Here is a 20225-nt window from a genome sequence, read left to right on the forward strand (position 1 = left end):
TCAGGTTATTTTGATAAAATTCACTTACAGTACCTTTCTCAATTATATTTACTGGGGGGGATAACTGTAGTGAGATCAAATGGCAAGCTATGTTTGTTAAAACTAATTAATTGTTTTTCACTGGATATGTTATAATGAAAACTTCAGAGCCTGCATTTGATACGCATGTGATCTTAATTGGATACAAAGCATATTCCTACACTTCACTGCACACAGCCTCAATCTAGACATGACTCGCATACTGTACGTTGTTTCATTCTGTGTGGGCTATAATGGGTAGTATTGTGTCACATACTCAAAAGGACTGAGGACTTCTTTGTTTTAACAGTTCATCATTTATGGACAATGTAAAACCTTATCTCCAGCTGACATGTTAATTACTCACCATAATGGTTACATCATTGCGATTCATGGACTCACTTGATCAAAACAATTGCTCAAAACAAATTGTTGCCGCTATATGTTATGACACGGGGGATCGGCAATGCTATAGCAAACAGTAAACCATGCAGGTAAAGCACATGAGAAACACACATTCTAAACTGGAGGAAATACATAACGTGGTTCAGTGAATTTCTGCTATGCTCTTTGCAGAATTATAATTGATTGTGACAGTAATTTAGGTAATCAGGCAACGTAATTAGGAAACCATTCTTAAATCAGAAGCCTTTCTGTTCAAAAGATATGCAGCTATGCACATCCAATATACACACCAGCTTCATTGTTTATTTGGAAATGTCCTAAAACAGTGAAAAGACACAAACCTACTGACATTGACTGCGTTTCAATCCATCTCTGGTCAATGCAGAGGCCTGACTTACAGTCTCTCTCATGTCTTACCATTTAAAGAGAGAAATCACAACATTTGATCAATGACTAATTTCTCTTCACTTCATGTAGTGGGGAGTGCAGTACACATTTCTACATAATTTATATCCTGTTGGAATCATGTTGTTTTTATTTAACCACTTGCGTTTTGTTTGTAGACACCCACATGAGCTAAATGGTATATTGTGGGATGACACTACAGTGTATAGTCAGCAGGAGACCGAATTGTTTGTGCAATGAATAACCTGTTTTAATTGTACATTTCTGCCTGTATATATCAGCCCTGCCTGCCTCAACTTCCTTTCAAAAAGGTGTAAGCCAATTTCAGACAACGTACTGTCATAATTTGTCTTGGACTATGCAGTTCTTCTTAGTGACAACCCCCCCAAAAAAATTGTCAGTGCTGTTTATGCTTTAACAGTGTTTGTTTTGCTGTGCATGGACATAAATTCCTTAAATATTTGATATTGTAAAGTTCTGCCTCAGAAATGATAGCACACTGTTACGCTGAAGTTGACATTGTTTATATTGAATGGTCTGTTTTTGTTATCATTCTGTTGCATACAACTGTAAAAATACAGTAAATTCAACAATCACAATGCATGTTTTCATTTTTTGTCATTTACTTAAGAAAAACGTATGTTATTGTACAGAGATCAAACAGCACATGACACACCAGTAATCTGAATGTACACCTCAATATTTGGGTAAAACCAGTCAACTATCAACACATACATGAACTTTTTGTTTCCCTTTTTTTACATATAAAAGTTTAGATTGACACAAACTTGGTAGTACTACCATCACCTCAGATCAGCAGCCATGTCGACCCTCTCCCTCCCCACCTCCCTAGATGTGTCCCGTCTTCTGGTTTTTGTCCAAAAGAAGACATACCGCCAATGCAACCCCCCCCCAAAAAAAAAGAAGAGCGAATCAACTATGTTATTGGTGGTTCCTTTTGTTCCTTTTCTTCTTCTGGTACCAAGAGTCTTGTTGTTCAGTGCTGAGTAAAGCTGAGGATAAACCGTGTTGCATCAAAACTTGAGCAGGAACAACAAGAAAACAGTCAGCAGGAGGCAGAATGAGCAGTGGGGCGACAGGGCTGCCCTGTTCACATCGTGCATCATAGTCCCGGGGCCTGTTGGGAAAAAGAGTTTGATATTAACGTCACTAAGGCATCTCAAGAGGCAGTGCTTCCCCCAACTATCTCCCCTTCCACAACTAAAACAGTGTGGGTTCTATTGGCTTTAACTGACAACTTTAGATGCCTTATCAAAAAAAAAAAGATTGTTGGCTTTAGAGCCTTTTCCTGAAAAGTAATTTAGGGGATGGACTGCAAAGAGGTCATCATCAGCAGTAACGCTAGGCATAAAACCAACAAGATGGATTCCTCCTGCACATTGAATAGGACAGGTTCCTTTGAAAACGGAGCACCAGCTCCATCAGACACTGGTCATCTTAACAAAGCATAGCAAGGATCTCAAATAGCTTTTTCCACGCAAACCCATCATTCATATCAGAGATGACATGGCATTCTATCCCCTTTGATGATCAAAAAGAAACAAGCAGTACAAAACAAACATTCCCCCAAATCCCTTGGCATGTGAACTGAGGAGCACGACTGAGGCTAGAATGTATTTTTCATGATTGGGCCTTTATAACGTTGAGAATAGAATCATGTAGGATGGATAAAATGGCTTCTTACTGTGTTTCTTACAGTTTGTTAGTCTTTGTAAACTGCTGGAACTGCAGTCAGAGGAAAAGTTGACCAAACATTGTGGATGAACTGTAATGCTACCCTAAGAAGTTTTCTATGACTCAACAAATTTGTATACGGAGCTATTGTATTCGCTCAATAGCTATTGTATCCAAAGAGGCTCAGCTCTTTCACATGATATGCCCCTAGAGATAATCAAAATAAGTTTCTGCTTTTTGTCCTATTCATAGCAACAATGTTAAAATGAATTAATTTATGGCTTTATTCTACATTACATAACTGCAAGTTTGGTTCACTGTGGAGTATTCTCCCACAGATTAATAAGACCACTGACAAACAAAATGTATCTATCTGCATTACACCCCACCACACAGACAGAGACATCTACATTTAGGCCAGGATTCAATCAGATCAGTGTTAACCCACGGTTACTGACAACTGCATAGCATATCATTGCTTTTGTTTAGGCGATGTTAGAGGTGTAAATGCAGCCGCAGCTGCTCTTGTGGTCATTGTCACGAAACCACATATATATATATATATATATATATATATATATATATATATTATTGCATCTAGAATTGCATCCCAGTGCACACAATAACACAATAACGTATATTAAAGCGATGTTGTACTTTAACAGTAGGCAGTCTTACCGTAGAGGATTATGCTTGCATTGGTGATCCCCATGGTGTTCATGGCCACACAAGTGTAGTTTCCGTAGTCCTCTTCAGAAACATTCAAAAACATAAGCATGGATTGTTTACCTTGGTTCTCTATCTTAACCCCATTCAGCCCATTGAAGAGTCTGTAAAGAAGAAAATACATTCTTAAATGTTGATATTGGAATCCCATATCTATATGTTTATCAAAAACAAATCCCCATAGCCGTGAATTTGATGGGTATTTCTTATATCAATCAAATTTGGCCCTCAACTGGTGGGGGAGGTTTTGAATGGGTTGTGAGTGTCTGAGTAAAACAAATATATATATATATATATATATATATATATATATATATATATATATATATATTAATCATAATAAAACAAAGTTAATGAAAAATACTCCTGTCTGAACTAAACAACTAAAACCAGTTAGAAAGTGTGTAGATCTTTTTTTATAATTTAACCTCTGAACTATTTTTCTTCAATCACAGTATTTTCAGCGGATTTGGTTGATTTTATGGTCTTAACATTCATATGGGCAAAATTGAATTATCGACAATGAAAAATGTGGCACTGTTGTTCCCTTGTCATATAATTGGCACATTTTCTATCAATATACCATAAAAAAAATGTTTTCCAGATTGTATTTTGGCCCCAATAAATTGGGATGCGAATATTGGATCGTGACTGAGACAACCTGGTTCAATTTTGGTCCTGAGGCAAAACCAGTTGAGAACCACTGCATTTGGGTATACGGTTTGAAGGTGTAGTCTGTCAACAATGTCAGTATAATCCAGTCAAGTTTGACTGAACAAGGCCCATTGAGGTCATTGCTGTGTTGGCATTTGTGTATGTCCTTGAAGGGTTCAGCACAAGTATGAATGCTACAGTTGGTAAAGACTATTAGTCTCGGGAACTTATGGACAAAAATACTTTTGAAATAAGTCTTTAGAGCCCTAATACTGAACACAGCTCATTAGGTCGTGCTGAGACGACTGCTCTGCATCGCTGTACAACAACCTGCGTTGTGTAACATTTTCTCTTTGGCTGCACCGCTAATATTCCCCACGCTTCACTGGCTTGTGCCAGTTCGTGTCGAAACAAGATTTATTTGTGAAGCGTAGTCATTCATTATAACCCCCTGTACTTTCTCAGAGGTTGTCCAAGCAACGTAGCCCATTGACAGAAACTAATTATGCAAAACAATACAACTCGCATTTGGTGGCCATGATGGTTTAGATTAGAAATTGTTCTCCAAAGAAAGTAATTTGAATAGTAAGTTCTTAATGAGACAAAATTATATTTTGCCAGTGGAGAATAAAAACAACTGGGGGATTTACATCTCCTTACAACCAACAAAGGCCAAAACTGAGACCCTTAAAACCTAAGACTCTTTTCTAAAACATATATTAGGACTTACCTGCGGTCCTCTTTGTACCACTCAAAATCTGCACCAGGAACAGCAGAGGCCTCACATTGGAGCACCCCTTTTTGGCCCACTGGTGTACCTGTACTCCTGGCCTTCGAAATGAAGGGAGCGTCTGTAAGATGTATGAAATTGAGGTTATTTAATGAGTTTTATAGCAGTGAATATTCTTAACATTAAAAGTAGACTCAGCAATATGACACAGTGGGGCAACTTCCTGCTTACAGAAATCAAAACAACAGAAATCTGATCTTCCAAGACTGCCACTTTTGGGTCTTCCTAATGTGGAAATTCCTCACAGGAGGGAGCACATTGGAAAGAGCCTGTTTTGTCAGTCTTGACAGATTGAAATTATGCTTTTGATTTCTGCAGGCAAGAATTCTTCCCGCTGTGTATGATGTCATATATTGCTGTGTATAACTACCTGATAGCCATTACTTTGATGTCCTTTAAAGTGAACTGTTTCAAACAGGTGAAGTATCTATTATTCTGAATAATCTGTAAGGTGCGTCAGTATATTTTCTGTTGATACCAATGTACACTCGAGCTAACATGCTAAACTAACAAGAGGCTTCTAAAATGATCTTAACCCTAATAAGCTCTTAAAACAAGTTTGGATCAACAACAGCCTGGGAAAACCATGTAGCTGATAAAATAGCAACAGATAAGCTGACCATTTAGATTTGTTTGAGTGTTGTGGTGTTTGGCGTCATTGTTTGTTTTCTTGCTTACAATTGACTGTGACTTTCACTGTCTTCACATCTGGGGCTGAGATGTCATTGGAGGAGATGCATTCATACGATCCCGACTGTTCTTTACTGATCGCTGTCATATCAACATATTCCCCTTCAGTGACAAATTTGTGGCCTGAAAAAGAACACAAAAACATCTGTTTTTAAAAGTAGAAAGCATACAGCGGTGCATAAAGTATTACCAAAACCCCCACATGATTGAAGTGCAGTTTCCTGGACTTTTCTTTTCATCTTAAATATCTCCCAAAAAGCCACATAACTCAAACGTTCATTTCATAAAAATAAACAGATGGAAAGAAGTGGAGGGCGCTCAACCAACGTGAGTCGAGTTGCAACCCAACATTTTTATCAGAATTGAAAAGGAAAAGGCCCAACACTCACTCACCATTAAAGATTATTTGTTTTATTTGACGTTTCGGCCTTCAATGGCCTTCTGATGAAGGCCATTGAAGGCCGAAATGTTTATCTTTTAACCTAGCCTAAATAAAACAAAAAGTTTGTAATGGTGAGCGAGTGTTGCACCTTTTCTTTTTTAATATAAATACACAGAACCATGATAAATTCATACCAGCAGCCCTTGAATTTGACACATATATGCAAACATACTTCTGTTTTCTAGCAGTCTTCTGAGCATGAAACAGTACTTGCAAGCAGGTTAAACAGGTGTGAGATCCAAGATGCATAGAAATCAACCTTTCAAATGGTCTGCAGCATTGATGAAGGTAGCGTGTAGGCTATACATCAGACACTACAACGTGACATTTGGAAACCTGTTCGTTGAATATTTGAAAGCAGGAGCCACTCAAGGTGGAAATTCTAAAGAGTTACAGTAGCTGTGTCTTGTACACAACAGCAGCAGGTACCACATTACAGAAACACTGGCCCTCAATATGTTATCAAATGTCAACACACATCACATAAAATAACATTTCCCCAGACATCAGCAGTACTGTGGCATAATATCTACCCACTGCTCCCGCGACAGACATCATAAAGTCTCTAAGGTCTCGCTATTCAAAGAAATGTGCCGGTATCAGTTATTTCTCCTGTGTGTGTGTGTGTGAGCAGGAGGAAATGGGGCTGAGACTGAAATGGAGCGGCACCTTTACTTGGAGATAACCAATTCCCAATCAGCTGAAATGTCACATACAGCAATAACTCGACATTAGCATGATCTCATTACTTTCCCCAAGCCCTGGTCCCACCAACAGCTACTGCTGCTGCTGCTGCAGCTGACGAGACTGACTGGAAAGGTTGTCCTGGCTGGGTTGTTGCTTTTAACTTTAATGTGCTGGGCCATGGGAAATGGAAGTACAGATAATTTCTATCTACATTATGCAGATTGAGGCGAGGAAGTGGAAATTGAGTTATTGGCCATTACTGTGTTATTTTATGGTTGCAGGCGGTGATCGGGTGAGTGATGGCAAGGTTAACCTATGATAATTCAGGCTTTAGCGTAACAGCGACTCCATGTGCAAAAGATGGCAGAATCGGTTATGCCTGTATTTTCAGTCGAGTCGATAAAATATTTATGTCAGGTTTTTAACTAAAGGGAAAAAGTTTGGGTAATGTCTTAAGATACGTGATACAGTCACTCTTTTGTATCTGCAAACCCAAGCAAACATGGCAACATGGTGCAGTGCCTTCAGAAAGTATTCACACCCCTTAACTTTTCCAAATGTTGTTGTGTTACAGCCTGAATTGAAAATGGATTAAATTGAGATTTTGTGCCATTGATCTACACACAATACCCCACAATGTCAAAGTGGTATTCTGTTGTACAAATGAATAACACATTTAAAGCTGAAATGTCATAAGTCAATAAGTATTCAACCCCTTTGCTATGGCAAGCCTAAATATGTTCAGGAGTAAGAATGTGCTTAACAAGTCACATAATAAGTTGCATGGACACACTCTGTGTGCAATAATAGTGGTTAATATGATTTTTGAATGATTACCGCATCTCTGTACCCCACACATACAATTATCTGTAAGGTCCCTCAGTCGTGTAGTGAATTTCAAGCACAGAATCAACCACGAAGACCAGGGAGGTTTTCCAATGCCTCGCAAAGAAGGGCACCTATTGGTAGATGGGTTAAAAAATATACAATATCCCTTTGAGCATGGTGAAGTTATTACACATTGGATGGTGTATCAATACAACCAGTCACTACAAAGATACAGGCGTCCTTCCTAACTCAGTTGCCGGAGAGGAAGAAAACCTCTCAGTTAAAACAGTTACAGAGTTTAATGGCTGTGATAGGAGACAACTGAGGATGGATCAAAAACATTGTAGTTACTCAACAATACTAACCTAAATGACAGAATGAAAAGAAGAAAGTCTGTACAGAATAAAAATATTCCAAAACATGCATCCTGTTTTCAATAAGGCACTAAAGTAATGCTGCAATAAATGTGGCAAAAAAAATTAACTTTTTGTCCTGAATACAAAGCATTATGTTTGGGGCAAATCCAACACAACAGATCACTGATTACAACTCTTCATATTTCCAAACATGGATATGTTATGGATATACTTGTCATCAGCAAGGACTAGGGAGGTTTTTTTTGTTGGTAAAAAGGAACGGAATAGAGCTAAACACAGGCAAAATCCTGGTTCAGTCTGCTTTCAAACAGACACTGGGAGACAAATTCACCTTTCAGCAGGACAATAAACTAAATCTCAAGGCCAAATATACACTGGAGTTGCTTACCAAGATGACATTGAATGTTACTGAGTGGCCTAGTTATAGTTTTGACTTAAATCGGCTTGAAAATCTATGGCATGACTTGAAAATGGCTGTCTAGCAATGATCAACAACCAACTTGACAGCGCTTTAAGAGACTTGCCCAAAAAGACTCACTGCTGTAATTGCTGCCAAAGGTGATTCTAACATGTATCGACTCAGGGTTGAATACGTATCTAATCAAGATATATTAGTTTTTTGTTTTTAATTTCATCTTTAAAAAAGTTTCACTTTGACATTACAGAGAATTCTGTGTAGATCTTTGAGGAAAAAAAAGACAATAACCCTTTAGAACCCATAGCCAGTGATGCCAACTTAGCGACTTTGTCGCTATATTTAGCGAGTATTCAGACCCCTCTAGCGACACATTATCAAAAAAGCGACTAGCAACAAATCTAGTGACTTTTTCTGGTGTTATTGGAGACTTTTGGAGACTCTGATGTGAAAGCACGTATCGTTCTTACTCTTCTCAACGAGCAGCGGGTGCTGCCGTGGGCCCCACCCCCGTCCCAAAGCACTCACAGGTGGCCCAGTCCTCGAGCAGCAGTCCCTCACAGCTGCAGTCAGAGCAGGAGATGTTCACCCCTTTTTTTTTATTTATTTTATTTCACCTTTATTTAACCAGGTAAGCCAGTTGAGAACAGGTTCTCATTTACAACTGCGACCTGGCCAAGACAAAGCAAAGTAGTGCAACAAAAACAACACAGAGTTACATATGGGGTAAAAAAAAAACATAAAGTCAGAAATACAACAGAAAATATATATACAGTGTGTGCAAATGTAGCAAGTTATGGAGGTAAGGCAATAAATAGGCTATAGTGCAGAATAATTACAATAGTATTAACACTGGAATGCTAGATGTGCAAGAGATTATGTGCAAATAGAGATACTGGGGTGCAAAAGAGCAAATTAAATAGCAATATAGGGATGAGGTAGTTGGGTGGGCTAATTTCAGATGGGCTGTGTACAGGTGCAGTGATCGGTAAGGTGCTCTGACAACTGATGCTTAAAGTTATTGAGGGAGATAAGAGTCTCCAGCTTCAGAGATTTTTGCAATTCGTTCCAGTCATTGGCAGCAGAGAACTGGAAGGAATGGCGGCCAAAGGAGGTGTTGGCTTTGGGAATGACCAGTGAGATATACCTGCTGGAGCGCAGACTACGGGTGGGTGCTGCTATGGTGACCAATGAGCTAAGATAAGGCGGGGATTTGCCTAGCAGTGATTTATAGATGGCCTGGAGCCAGTGGGTTTGACGACGAACATGTAGTGAGGACCAGCCAACAAGAGCGTACAGGTCACAGTGGTGGGTAGTGTATGGGGCTTTGGAGACAAAACGGATGGCACTGTGATAGACTACATCCAATTTGCTGAGTAGAGTGTTGGAGGCTATGTTATAAATGACATCGCCGAAGTCAAGGATCGGTAGGATAGTCAGTTTTACGAGGGCATGTTTGGCAGCATGAGTGAAGGAGGCTTTGTTGCGAAATAGGAAGCCGATTCTAGATTTAACTTTGGATTGGAGATTCTTTATGTGAGTCTGGAAGTTGAGTTTACAGTCTAACCAGACACCTAGATATTTGTAGTTGTCCACATACTCTAGGTCAGACCCGTCGAGAGTGGTGATTCTAGTCGGGTGGGCGGGTGCTAGCAGCGTTCGATTGAAAAGCATGCATTTAGTTTTACTAGTGTTTAAGAGCAGTTGAAGGCTACTGAAGGATTGTTGTATGGCATTGAAGCTCGTTTGGAGGTTTGTTAACACAGTGTCCAATGAAGGGCCAGATGTATACAAAATGGTGTCGTCTGCGTAGAGGTGGATCTGAGAGTCACCAGCAGCAAGAGCGACATCATTGATATACACGGAGAAAAGTGTCGGCCCAAGAATTGAACCCTGTGCACCCCCATAGAGACTGCCATAGGTCCAGACAACAGGCCCTCCGATTTGACACACTGAACTCTATCTGAGAAGTAGTTGGTGAACCAGGCGAGGCAGTCATTTGAGAAACCAAGGCTATTTAGTCTGCCAATAAGAATGCGGTGGTTGACAGAGTCGAAAGCCTTGGCCAGGTCGATGAAGACGGCTGCACAGTACTGTCTATTATCAATCGCGGTTATAATATCGTTTAGGACCTTGAGCGTGGCTGAAGTGCACCCGTGACCAGCTCGGAAACCGGATTGCATAGCGGAGAAGGTACGGTGGTATTCGAAATGGTCGATGATCTGTTTATTAACTTGGCTTTCGAATACTTTCGAAAGGCAGGGCAGGATGGATATAGGTCTGTAGCAGTTTGGATCTAGAGTGTCACCCCCCTTTGAAGAGGGGGGATGACCGCGGCAGCTTTCCAATCTCTGGGGATCTCAGACGTTATGAAAGAGAGGTTGAACAGACTAGTAATAGGGGGTTGCGACAATTTCGGCGGCTAGTTTTAGGAAGAAAGGGTCCAGATTGTCTAGCCCAGCTGATTTGTAGGGGTCCAGATTTTGCAGCGCTTTCAAAACATCAGCTGTCTGAATTTGTGTGAAGGAGAAGCGGGGGGGCATGGGCAAGTTGCAGCAGAGGGTGCAGAGTTGGTGGCCGGGTTAGTGGTAGCCAGATGGAAAGCATGGCCAGCTGTAGCAAAATGCTTGTTGAAATTCTCGATTATTGTAGATTTATCGGTGGTGATAGTGTTTCCTAGCCTCAGTGCAGTGGGCAGCTGGGAGGAAGTGCTCTTATTCTCCATGGACTTTACAGTGTCCCAAAACTTTTTGGAGTTAGTGCTACAGGATGCAAATTTCTGTTTGAAAAAGTTAGCCTTTGCTTTCCTGACTGCTTGTGTATATTGGTTCCTAACTTCCCTGAAAAGTTGCATATCGCGGGGGCTATTTGATGCTAATGCTGTACGCCACAGGATGTTTTTGTGCTGGTCAAGGGCAGTCAAGTCTGAGGAGAACCAGGGGCTATATCGGTTCTTAGTTCTGTATTTTTGAATGGGGCATGTTTATTTAAGATTGAGAGGAAATTACTTTTAAGGAACAACCAGGCATCCTCTACTGACGGAATGAGATCTATATCCATCCAGGATACCTGGGCCAGGTCAATTAGGAAGGCCTCCTCGCTAAAGTGTTTTAGGGAGCGTTTGACAGTGATGAGGGGTGGTTGTTTGACCGCGGACCCGTTACGGACGCAGGCAATAAGGCAGTGATCGCTGAGATCCTGGTTGAAGACAGCTGAGGTGTATTTAGAGGGTATGTTAGTCAGGATGATATCTATGAGGGTACCCATGTTTAAGGATTTAGGGTTGTACCTGGTAGGTTCGTTGATAATTTGCGTGAGGTTGAGGGCATCTAGCTTGGATTGTAGGATGGCTGGGGTATTAAGCATATCCCAATTTAGGTCACCAAGCAGTACAAACTCAGAGGATAAATGGGGGGCAATCAATTCACATATGGTGTCCAGGGCACAGCTGGGGGCTGAGGGGGGTCTGTAGCAAGCGGCAACAGTGAGAGACTTATTTCTGGAAAGGTGGATTTTTAGAAGTAGAAGCTCAAACTGTTTGGGCACAGACCTGGATAGTATGATAGAGCTCTGCAGGCTATCTCTACAGTAGATTGCAACTCCACCCCCTTTGGCAGTTCTATCTAGACGGAAAATGTTATAGTTGGGGATGGAAATTTCAGAATTTTTGGTGGCCTTCCTGAGCCACCAAACAGTTCCTTGGTGTCCACATCACCAACGAACTATCATGGTCCAAACACACCAAGACAGTCGTCCAGACTGCAAATGAATCGCGCATGCGGGAAGCCGCCGCTGGCTGATCCCACCCTGACTTACATTCAGGGTGGGATGTAAATGTAAAATGTTCTTTGTCTAAAATAAATCACTGCTCAAAAATAAATCACTGCATTTGACTCACACAGCCTCAGTCACTTACTCACCTCGTCCACTGTGTGTGTGCCTCTCTGTGACATAAGCTAAACATCTAGCTGGCTAGCTCATCATGTCTCAGTCTAAACTGTACACTCAAAAATACAGAAAGGAGTGGGAATCAAACCCTGAATTCAAAGGCTGGTTGAAGCCGTTTATTGGAGATGATACACGGGCATACTGCCTGTATTGTAAGGCTGATTTCTACGCAAAGCCTTATAACAGTTCCACCCAAAACAAGCTGCCAATTATGGGTCAAAAAAATTGACTCTGCAAAAAAGGCTGAGGCCACCATGGCATTAGCTATCGCTGAACACTGTTCCATGCTGGCATGTGATCACATTGGAGAAGCATGTAGAGCTGCTTTCTCAGACTCCACTGCTGCTACCCACTTCAAAATGCACAGGACAAAGTGCCCAGAAATGATTAATGGTGTTCTAGTACCATACTTTCTGAAAAAGTTGGTTGCAGATGTGGGTGACCAGCGTTTCAACCTCCTCCTCGATGAGTCCACGGATGTAAGTGTTTCTAAGTACCTGGGGTTGTGATAAGGTACTTTAGTGACACCATGCAGACAATTGTATCAACATTTCTCGGGCTTGTTGAGTTGGAGGGAGGAGATGCCAAATCTATAGCCCGTGCTGTTGTGGCTTTCCTCGAGAAGTATTGTCTTAAAAAAGAGAAACTCCTGGGGATATGGACTGACAATGCCTCTGTTATGATGGGGATTAACAATGGGGTCCATAAAGTGCTGAAGGAGGAGTATGGCCTCAAAGATCTGGATCTGCCACTCTCTGCAGCTTGCTGTAAGTCATGCTTCCAATGACACCATCCCCCGTAGTGTGGAGTACTTGGTACGAGAGACTTAAAACTGGTTTTCAGTGTCTCCAAAGCGCAGGGAGGCCTACAAGGCCATATGAGACCATCAACTGTGGGGAGAAACCTTTACAGATAACCAAGGTGTGTTCCACACGTTGGCTCTCCATTGAACCCGCTGTTTCACACATTTTGGACCAGTGGGAGGAGCTTAGGCTGCATTTCGCAGTTACCAAGTCCAGTGAACACTGCTACATGGCTGAGGTGTTATACAATATGTTTTGAGGATCACTGTACATGGAGTATCTGACTTTTTTGAAGTCAGTGCTGGGTGAGGTACAGTTGGCCATCAAGGCTTTTGAGGGAGAGCAAGTAGATCCTCTTAAGCTACTTGACAGCTTGGCTAGCCTGATCAAGTCTGTGAGCAGCAGGGTACTGAATCCACTGGCAAATGTTGATGTACTCAAAGGGCCAATAGATGGATACATCAGTCCCAAACTGTACCTTGGTTACCTTTTTGAGTCAAAGGCAGCTGAGCTCCACCTTGCGCCTGAGGAAGAAAACAATGTCCGAAAGCGGTGTGTAGCCTTCACCATCTCCCTCACTAATGAGTTGAGGGTGAGACTGCTGGACAACATCGAAGCATTGCAGTACATGTCAATGTACTGTTCAATGTGGAGGAAACTCTAAAGCATAATAAGAGCCCTGGAGAAATAGAAAAAATAGCCAAGCTCCTTGGCTACTCCCCTGCAGAGATAGACAAGATTGTCCAGCAATGGCGTGCCATTCATCTTAGTAAATGGAATGAGACAAAAAACACACTGGGCTTCTGGAGTGAGATTTGGAAGTTCAGGTATGCAGCTGATATCAACACGTTTCAAGAACTTGCCATGCCTGCTTTCTGTGTTGTCCTTGCCACACTCGAATGCTGAAGTCGACAGAGTATTCAACCAGATGAGTGTGGTAAAAAGCAAACTTAGAAATCGGATGTCCTTGCAGACCCTTAACTCCATTCTGTACATTCGATATGGACTGAAGCTGTCTGGTGAGGCTTGCTATGAGCACCAGCTGCCTGATAATGTTTTGCAGCTTTTTGGCACATCAGCTGCTTACTAATTTAAGTCAGCTCCCTCAGTTGCTAAACCTGCCATAGAGTGCCTTGACCAAAATGACGATGATCCACTCTTTCTGTGAGCCAGCACAGCCTGTGTGTGTGTGGAGGGGGGTCTGAAAAAAAAAAAAAAAAATTAACCTGAATTAGGGCCAGACTAGTTACCATCATTTTCTCACATTGCCATTGACAGTTTTTTCTATTGTCTCTTTTTGGTCCATTTAGATTGTTAATATAGATTGTATACAAAAAAATGTTTTAAATGTTATGGTTAAAAATGTTCATGTTTTACTGTGACTTGTTGTAGGCTCCTAAGTGGACCATGAGGTTAAAAACCAAACCAAACTTAAGAAAACTAAAATAAAAATAATACAAACGAAGTAACTCCGTCAGAGTGTCTCTTTTGGGTCACTTTTGCTGGTCCCAACCTCGGATAAAGGAGGAGGGTTGGAATTGTGACATAAAAAAACAAGAATCGACATTTGTAGTTCTAAACATATTTAGGGTGTTTTTTACTCACTTTTTGTCTCTCCCAGGACATTATTCCTCTCTCCTACAGCGTCCATCACAATTACATGCACATGGCCAATTATGCAAATTCGATGATGACATCATTTAAATACGTTTAGGACAGCCAATAGCTACTTTCCTTACTGAGGAGTTGGCAACACTGTTAAATGGCAACACTGCCCATAGCGGCTGTCAACGGCCATTCTTTAAATTAGTATAGCGTCCGCAAACTGCCTTGTTTTTCTAACAATAATATCTTTGTCAATATTGCTAAATTAACTTGCTAACAACCTGTTGTCTTATTCACGTGGCTGTTGTCATCAATCAGAAACAGGTTATGATATGAATTTCTACGTTTTTTTCACTTCATTACTCAAAATGACAGCACCGAAGCAGCCACGACTTTTCACTGTGCAAGAGGCTGTATCTATGTTGGTTGGTGATACGGATTCGGACATGTCCTTGCACTTTGAAAGTGATGATGATGTTGAGGTGAGTGAAATAAGTAAACAGCAGATATATGTTTGGCGTTGTCAATGTTTGATGATGTGAAACTTGAGGAATAGCTCTCAGATTAGCCAGTCCTGTCATGATCACTGGGTTGATACAGGCGAGCACATCAGTGGTGGAGCAGTGTTTAGCTGTAGGCCCTGTTTCGTCAACTAGTTGGTTGTTTTGTCTTGTTTCTACCGAATTAATTCACCCAAGCTGCTTCCTATGGTTGCTAGCTAACTAACAGGTTTGTCTGTCAGGCTAGCTAGAAAAGTTGTGTGGCTGTAAATGTGTGCTGTGCTCGCGAAACGTCAAGCTGTCACTTTCACTACCTAATGCTAGCCATACAGACAACCAGCTAACTAGCCACGAAAAAAAGATTAGAGTAATTTGTGTTTATCTGTCGGACTTAGGTTACGGTTTATCATGTTTGCTAGTTACAGATTTTCATAGCCTATACATTGCCTCATTTTCCTATTATTTGACAGTTTGCTTAGCTGTCATGTTATGGTAGAAGCCCGCGCAGTGGAGCTCAAATGATATTGAATTGCAGTGATATTTGTTTACGTAGCCAGCTAACAAGTTGCTTGATTTGTCCTGTTTGGAAACTGTCCCAGCTTTGTAACTAATCAGCTAACATTATCTAACTCTGTAGTTGTCAGTCAGGCTAGAAAACGAGAGTTGAGTGGAGGCGGCAACATTGTGCTTTGCTCGCGACGCTGTCACTTGATTACATTTACATTTTAGTCATTTAGCAGACGCTCTTATCCAGAGCGACTTACAGTTAGTGAGTGCATACATTTTTCATACTTTTTTTTTCATACTGATCGTATCACTCCCCCCCACAACCATCTAACTAAATAATCTGGCCATGGATCTTGACGTGTGTGTACCATATATAGGTTTTAAGGTTATAATCTAACCCTGCTGGTCATCTATGAACATATTTATGAAAGTATTTTTGTGTGCTCTATCCTGCCTGATTATCCATCAGTCTGACAAACATATGCACACAATGAACCGAGAAACAATCTGACCACTAAGGGCTTTATAAAATAATTTGATTGATGATTGATTGAAGTGCTGTATAGCTTTACGGTGATACTTTATATGTGTGTGTTTGTGTGTAATGGGATTTGATTGATTGAATGAAAGTGCTGTATAGTATCATGATTTAGTTTATAATATTATATATTATATTATATTATATATTATATATTAGTTTAGTTTATTAGGATTTCAATTAGCTATTGAACATGCAGCAGCTACTCTTCTTGGGGTACCACATGATTATACTGTGTGTGTGATGGGAGGTGTGTTGTAACTAACACACCATTTATTATGGAAACCCCTAAGAGGTGATTATGAAAGAGTATGTGTATGGCTGAGAAAAAGAACGACAGGAAGCGAGAGAGGGTGTGTGAGACGCAGAGAGAATGGAATTATGATCCTGACCACAATTGTATCCTTTTTGTCTCTCTCTCTCTCTCTCTCTCTCTCTCTGTCTAGATTGTTGAAAGCGAGGGAAGTGATGTGGAGAGTCAGGGCTCAGTAGCAGAAGGCAGAGCAGTTAGAGATGATTGGCGGGATAGAGATGTGAAGCGAGGAGAGAGGAGTAGAGATAGAGAAGAGTGGAGGGAGAGAGGAAGAGGAACATACATTTACGTCATTTAGCAGACGCTCTTATCCAGAGCGACTTACAGTTAGTGAATACATATTTTTTTTATACTGGCCCCCCGTGGGAATCGAACCCACAACCCTGGCGTTGCAAACGCCACGCTCTATCAACTGAGCCACATCCCTGCCGGCCATTCCCTCCCCTACCCTGGACCAATTGTGCGCCGCCCCATGGGTCTCCCGGTCGCGGCCGGCTGCGACAGAGCCTGGATTCGAACCAGGATCTCTAGTGGCACAGTTAGCACTGCGATGCAGTGCCTTAGACCACTGCGCCACTCAGGAGTACGGAGAGGAGGAGGAAGAGGGAGAGCACGCCAGAGGGGGAGCCTATGTTTCCATAGAGTGCGTCTTCCCTAAGTCTCACCATTCACACAGCTTACTTTGTGCAATTTGTCGGTCTCTTTTGTTGAATTTGGATCCAAAAAGTGCATGTACCTACATAGCTGCTCAAAGCGGTAGCGTGGCATATTGTTATCTATGTATGGTACCCTGAGGGCGGCATCAGTAGACCAGTATGGGGGACCCTGCAAAGGCCCCTTGTCAGAAACCGCAGGCGCTGGTCCCTGAAAGCATTCAAAATGCAGCTTGTGCATTTACTTTGTGATGGCTACAGTGGCAGGAAGCGGATAGCCAAGAGTGTGGCACCAGGGTGTGTGAACTGAGTTGTACGAGAGGGTGTGTGGTGTGCATCTGGAGTGGATGCAGGGCAAAGAGTGGGAGATGTGTAGAAACCGCCTTTGGGTGCTCTACATGTTCTGTGCCATTTTTCAGGATGGAGCAGTGCTTTCAGAAGTTCCATGACATATTGTAGGCTAAATGTAAACACTAAAGTGACAGTGTGAAATATGAATTTGTCCAACAAATCTTATAGGCATATTGGGTGCTTTTTAAAATTGTGTTTTGTGTCTCCTCTTTGTATCTGTCTGCATTTACTGAATTGCTGTCAAAGTAGGCTACTATTTCTACATTTTTTGTCAGGCCTAGTCTGCACTAAATCTTATTGAGAGAGGTTATCAAGATATTTAAATAGTTTCTGAATAGTTGTTTGCATTTTTACATCGTTACAGATGTAAGACTCTTTGTCAATCCAATAGCCTACTTTGTGTGGGTGCATTTAGATTTTTTCTCTATCTAGGCCTAATACAGTGGGGGAAAAAAGTATTTAGTCAGCCACCAATTGAGCAAGTTCTCCCACTTAAAAAGATGAGAGGCCTGTAATTTTCATCATAGGTACACATCAACTATGACAGACAAATTGAGATTTTTTTTCTCCAGAAAAATGGAAAATAAGTATTTGGTCACCTACAAACAAGCAATATTTCTGGCTCTCACAGACCTGTAACTTCTTCTTTAAAAGGCTCCTCTGTCCTCCACTCGTTACCTGTATTAATGGCACCTGTTTGAACTTGTTATCAGTATAAAAGACACCTGTCCACAACCTCAAACAGTCACACTCCAAACTCCACTATGGCCAAGACCAAAGAGCTGTCAAAGGACACCAGAAACAAAATTGTAGACTTGCACCAGGCTGGGAAGACTGAATCTGCAATAGGTAAGCAGCTTGGTTTGAAGAAATCAACTGTGGGAGCAATTATTAGGAAATGGAAGACATACAAGACCACTGATAATCTCCCTCGATCTGGGGCTCCACGCAAGATCTCACCCCGTGGGGTCAAAATGATCACAAGAACGGTGAGCAAAATCCCAGAACCACACGGGGGGACCTAGTGAATGACCTGCAGAGAGCTGGGACCAAAGTAACAAAGCCTACCATCAGTAACACACTACGCCGCCAGGGACTCAAATCCTGCAGTGCAAGACGTGTCCCCCTGCTTAAGCCAGTACATGTCCAGGCCCGTCTGAAGATTGCTAGAGTGCATTTGGATGATCCAGAAGAGGATTGGGAGAATGTCATATGGTCAGATGAAACCAAAATAGAACTTTTTGGTAAAAACTCAACTCGTCGTGTTTGGAGGACAAAGAATGCTGAGTTGCATCCAAAGAACACCATACCTACTGTGAAGCATGGGGGGTGGAAACATCATGCTTTGGGGCTGTTTTTCTGCAAAGGGGCCAGGACGACTGATCCGTGTAAAGGAAAGAATGAATGGGGCCATGTATCGTGAGATTTTGAGTGAAAACCTCCTTCCATCAGCAAGGGCATTGAAGATGAAACGTGGCTGGGTCTTTCAGCATGACAATGATCCCAAACACACCGCCCGGGCAACGAAGGAGTGGCTTCGTAAGAAGCATTTCAAGGTCCTGGAGTGGCCTAGCCAGTCTCCAGATCTCAACCCCATAGAAAATCTTTGGAGGGAGTTGAAAGTCCGTGTTGCCCAGCGACAGCCCCAAAACATCACTGCTCTAGAGGAGATCTGCATGGAGGAATGGGCCAAAATACCAGCAACAGTGTGTGAAAACCTTGTGAAGGCTTACAGAAAACGTTTGACCTGTGTCATTGCCAACAAAGGGTATATAACAAAGTATTGAGAAACTTTTGTTATTGACCAAATACTTATTTTCCACCATAATTTGCAAATAAATTCATTAAAAATCCTACAATGTGATTTTCTGGAGAAAAAAAAATCTAATTTTGTCTGTCATAGTTGACGTGTACCTATGATGAAAATTACAGGCCTCTCTCATCTTTTTAAGTGGGAGAACTTGCACAATTGGTGGCTGACTAAATACTTTTTTTCCCCACTGTACTTGTTGCATTCACTGAATTGTTGTCAAAGTACTATTTTTTCATTTTGTGCCACATTGTAGGATGGGGCTGTGCTTCAAGAACTTTCATGGCATGTTGTAAGCTAAATGCAAACACTCAAGTGACAGTGTGACATGAATCTTATAGGGAAATTGTGTACTTTTTAAAATTGTATCTGAACAGTAGTTGTGTTTAGTATCCCTTGATCTATCTAATAATTGTTGCATTCACTGAATTGTTGTCAAAGTAGGCAACTATTTATACTTTTTTTTTTTTTCAGGCCTGGTCTGTACTGAATCTTATTGAGAGAGGTTATCTATATAGTCTCTGAATAGTTGTTTGCATTTTTACATTGTTACAGAAGTAAGAATCGTTGTCAATCAAATAGCTTAATTTGTGTGGGTTTTGAAATACATTCTGAATATTGTCCTCTGGTCACATTTTGGATTATTTAACAAATATTTATGAGCATAATATATTATACTTGGCACATTTTGAGTAAGTCAGTTAGTCAAATTTACAACAATTTAAATACTCTAGTTTTTTTTTGTATTAATAATTTATTCGATAGTGAGTGTCTATACACAATGGAAGACAAAATGAGTGTTATTCATATTGACATGAATGTGGTGTCATATTAAAGAAGAGGTTGTGCTTTATCTTGAACATTCTCAGTAATCTACAGCAGCATTCTAGAATTCTATTGGGGTCTAAAGGGTTAAATCCATTTTAATCCCAATTTGTAACAAGAAAATGTGGAAAAAGTCAAGGGGTGTGCATACTTTCTGAAGGCACTGTATTTAACCCAAATATTGTATGTTAAAGGTCAACTGCCCCTTAAAATCTACTTCTCTGTTTTTAAAAGTCTTAT

General features: G+C 41.1%; 1 protein-coding gene across 2 annotated transcripts in view; it reads right to left on the minus strand.

The window, feature by feature from the left end:
• Nucleotides 1–1741: 1741 nt before the first annotated feature.
• Nucleotides 1742–20225, minus strand: part of LOC121579310 (opioid-binding protein/cell adhesion molecule-like) — a 380274-nt gene continuing 361790 nt past the window's right edge. For both annotated transcript variants that reach the window (XM_041893794.1, XM_041893793.1), the window contains 4 exons: nt 5372–5506; nt 4634–4754; nt 3202–3353; nt 1742–1966 (listed from right to left, as the gene is read on the minus strand). In XM_041893794.1, coding sequence (XP_041749728.1) covers nt 1863–1966; nt 3202–3353; nt 4634–4754; nt 5372–5506 — 512 coding nt within the window. In that variant the 3' untranslated portion in view covers nt 1742–1862. The remainder of the gene's footprint in view (nt 1967–3201; nt 3354–4633; nt 4755–5371; nt 5507–20225) is intronic.

The sequence above is a fragment of the Coregonus clupeaformis genome, unplaced genomic scaffold (assembly GCF_020615455.1).
Source record: "Coregonus clupeaformis isolate EN_2021a unplaced genomic scaffold, ASM2061545v1 scaf0231, whole genome shotgun sequence".
NCBI classification, from domain to species: Eukaryota; Metazoa; Chordata; class Actinopteri; order Salmoniformes; family Salmonidae; genus Coregonus; species Coregonus clupeaformis.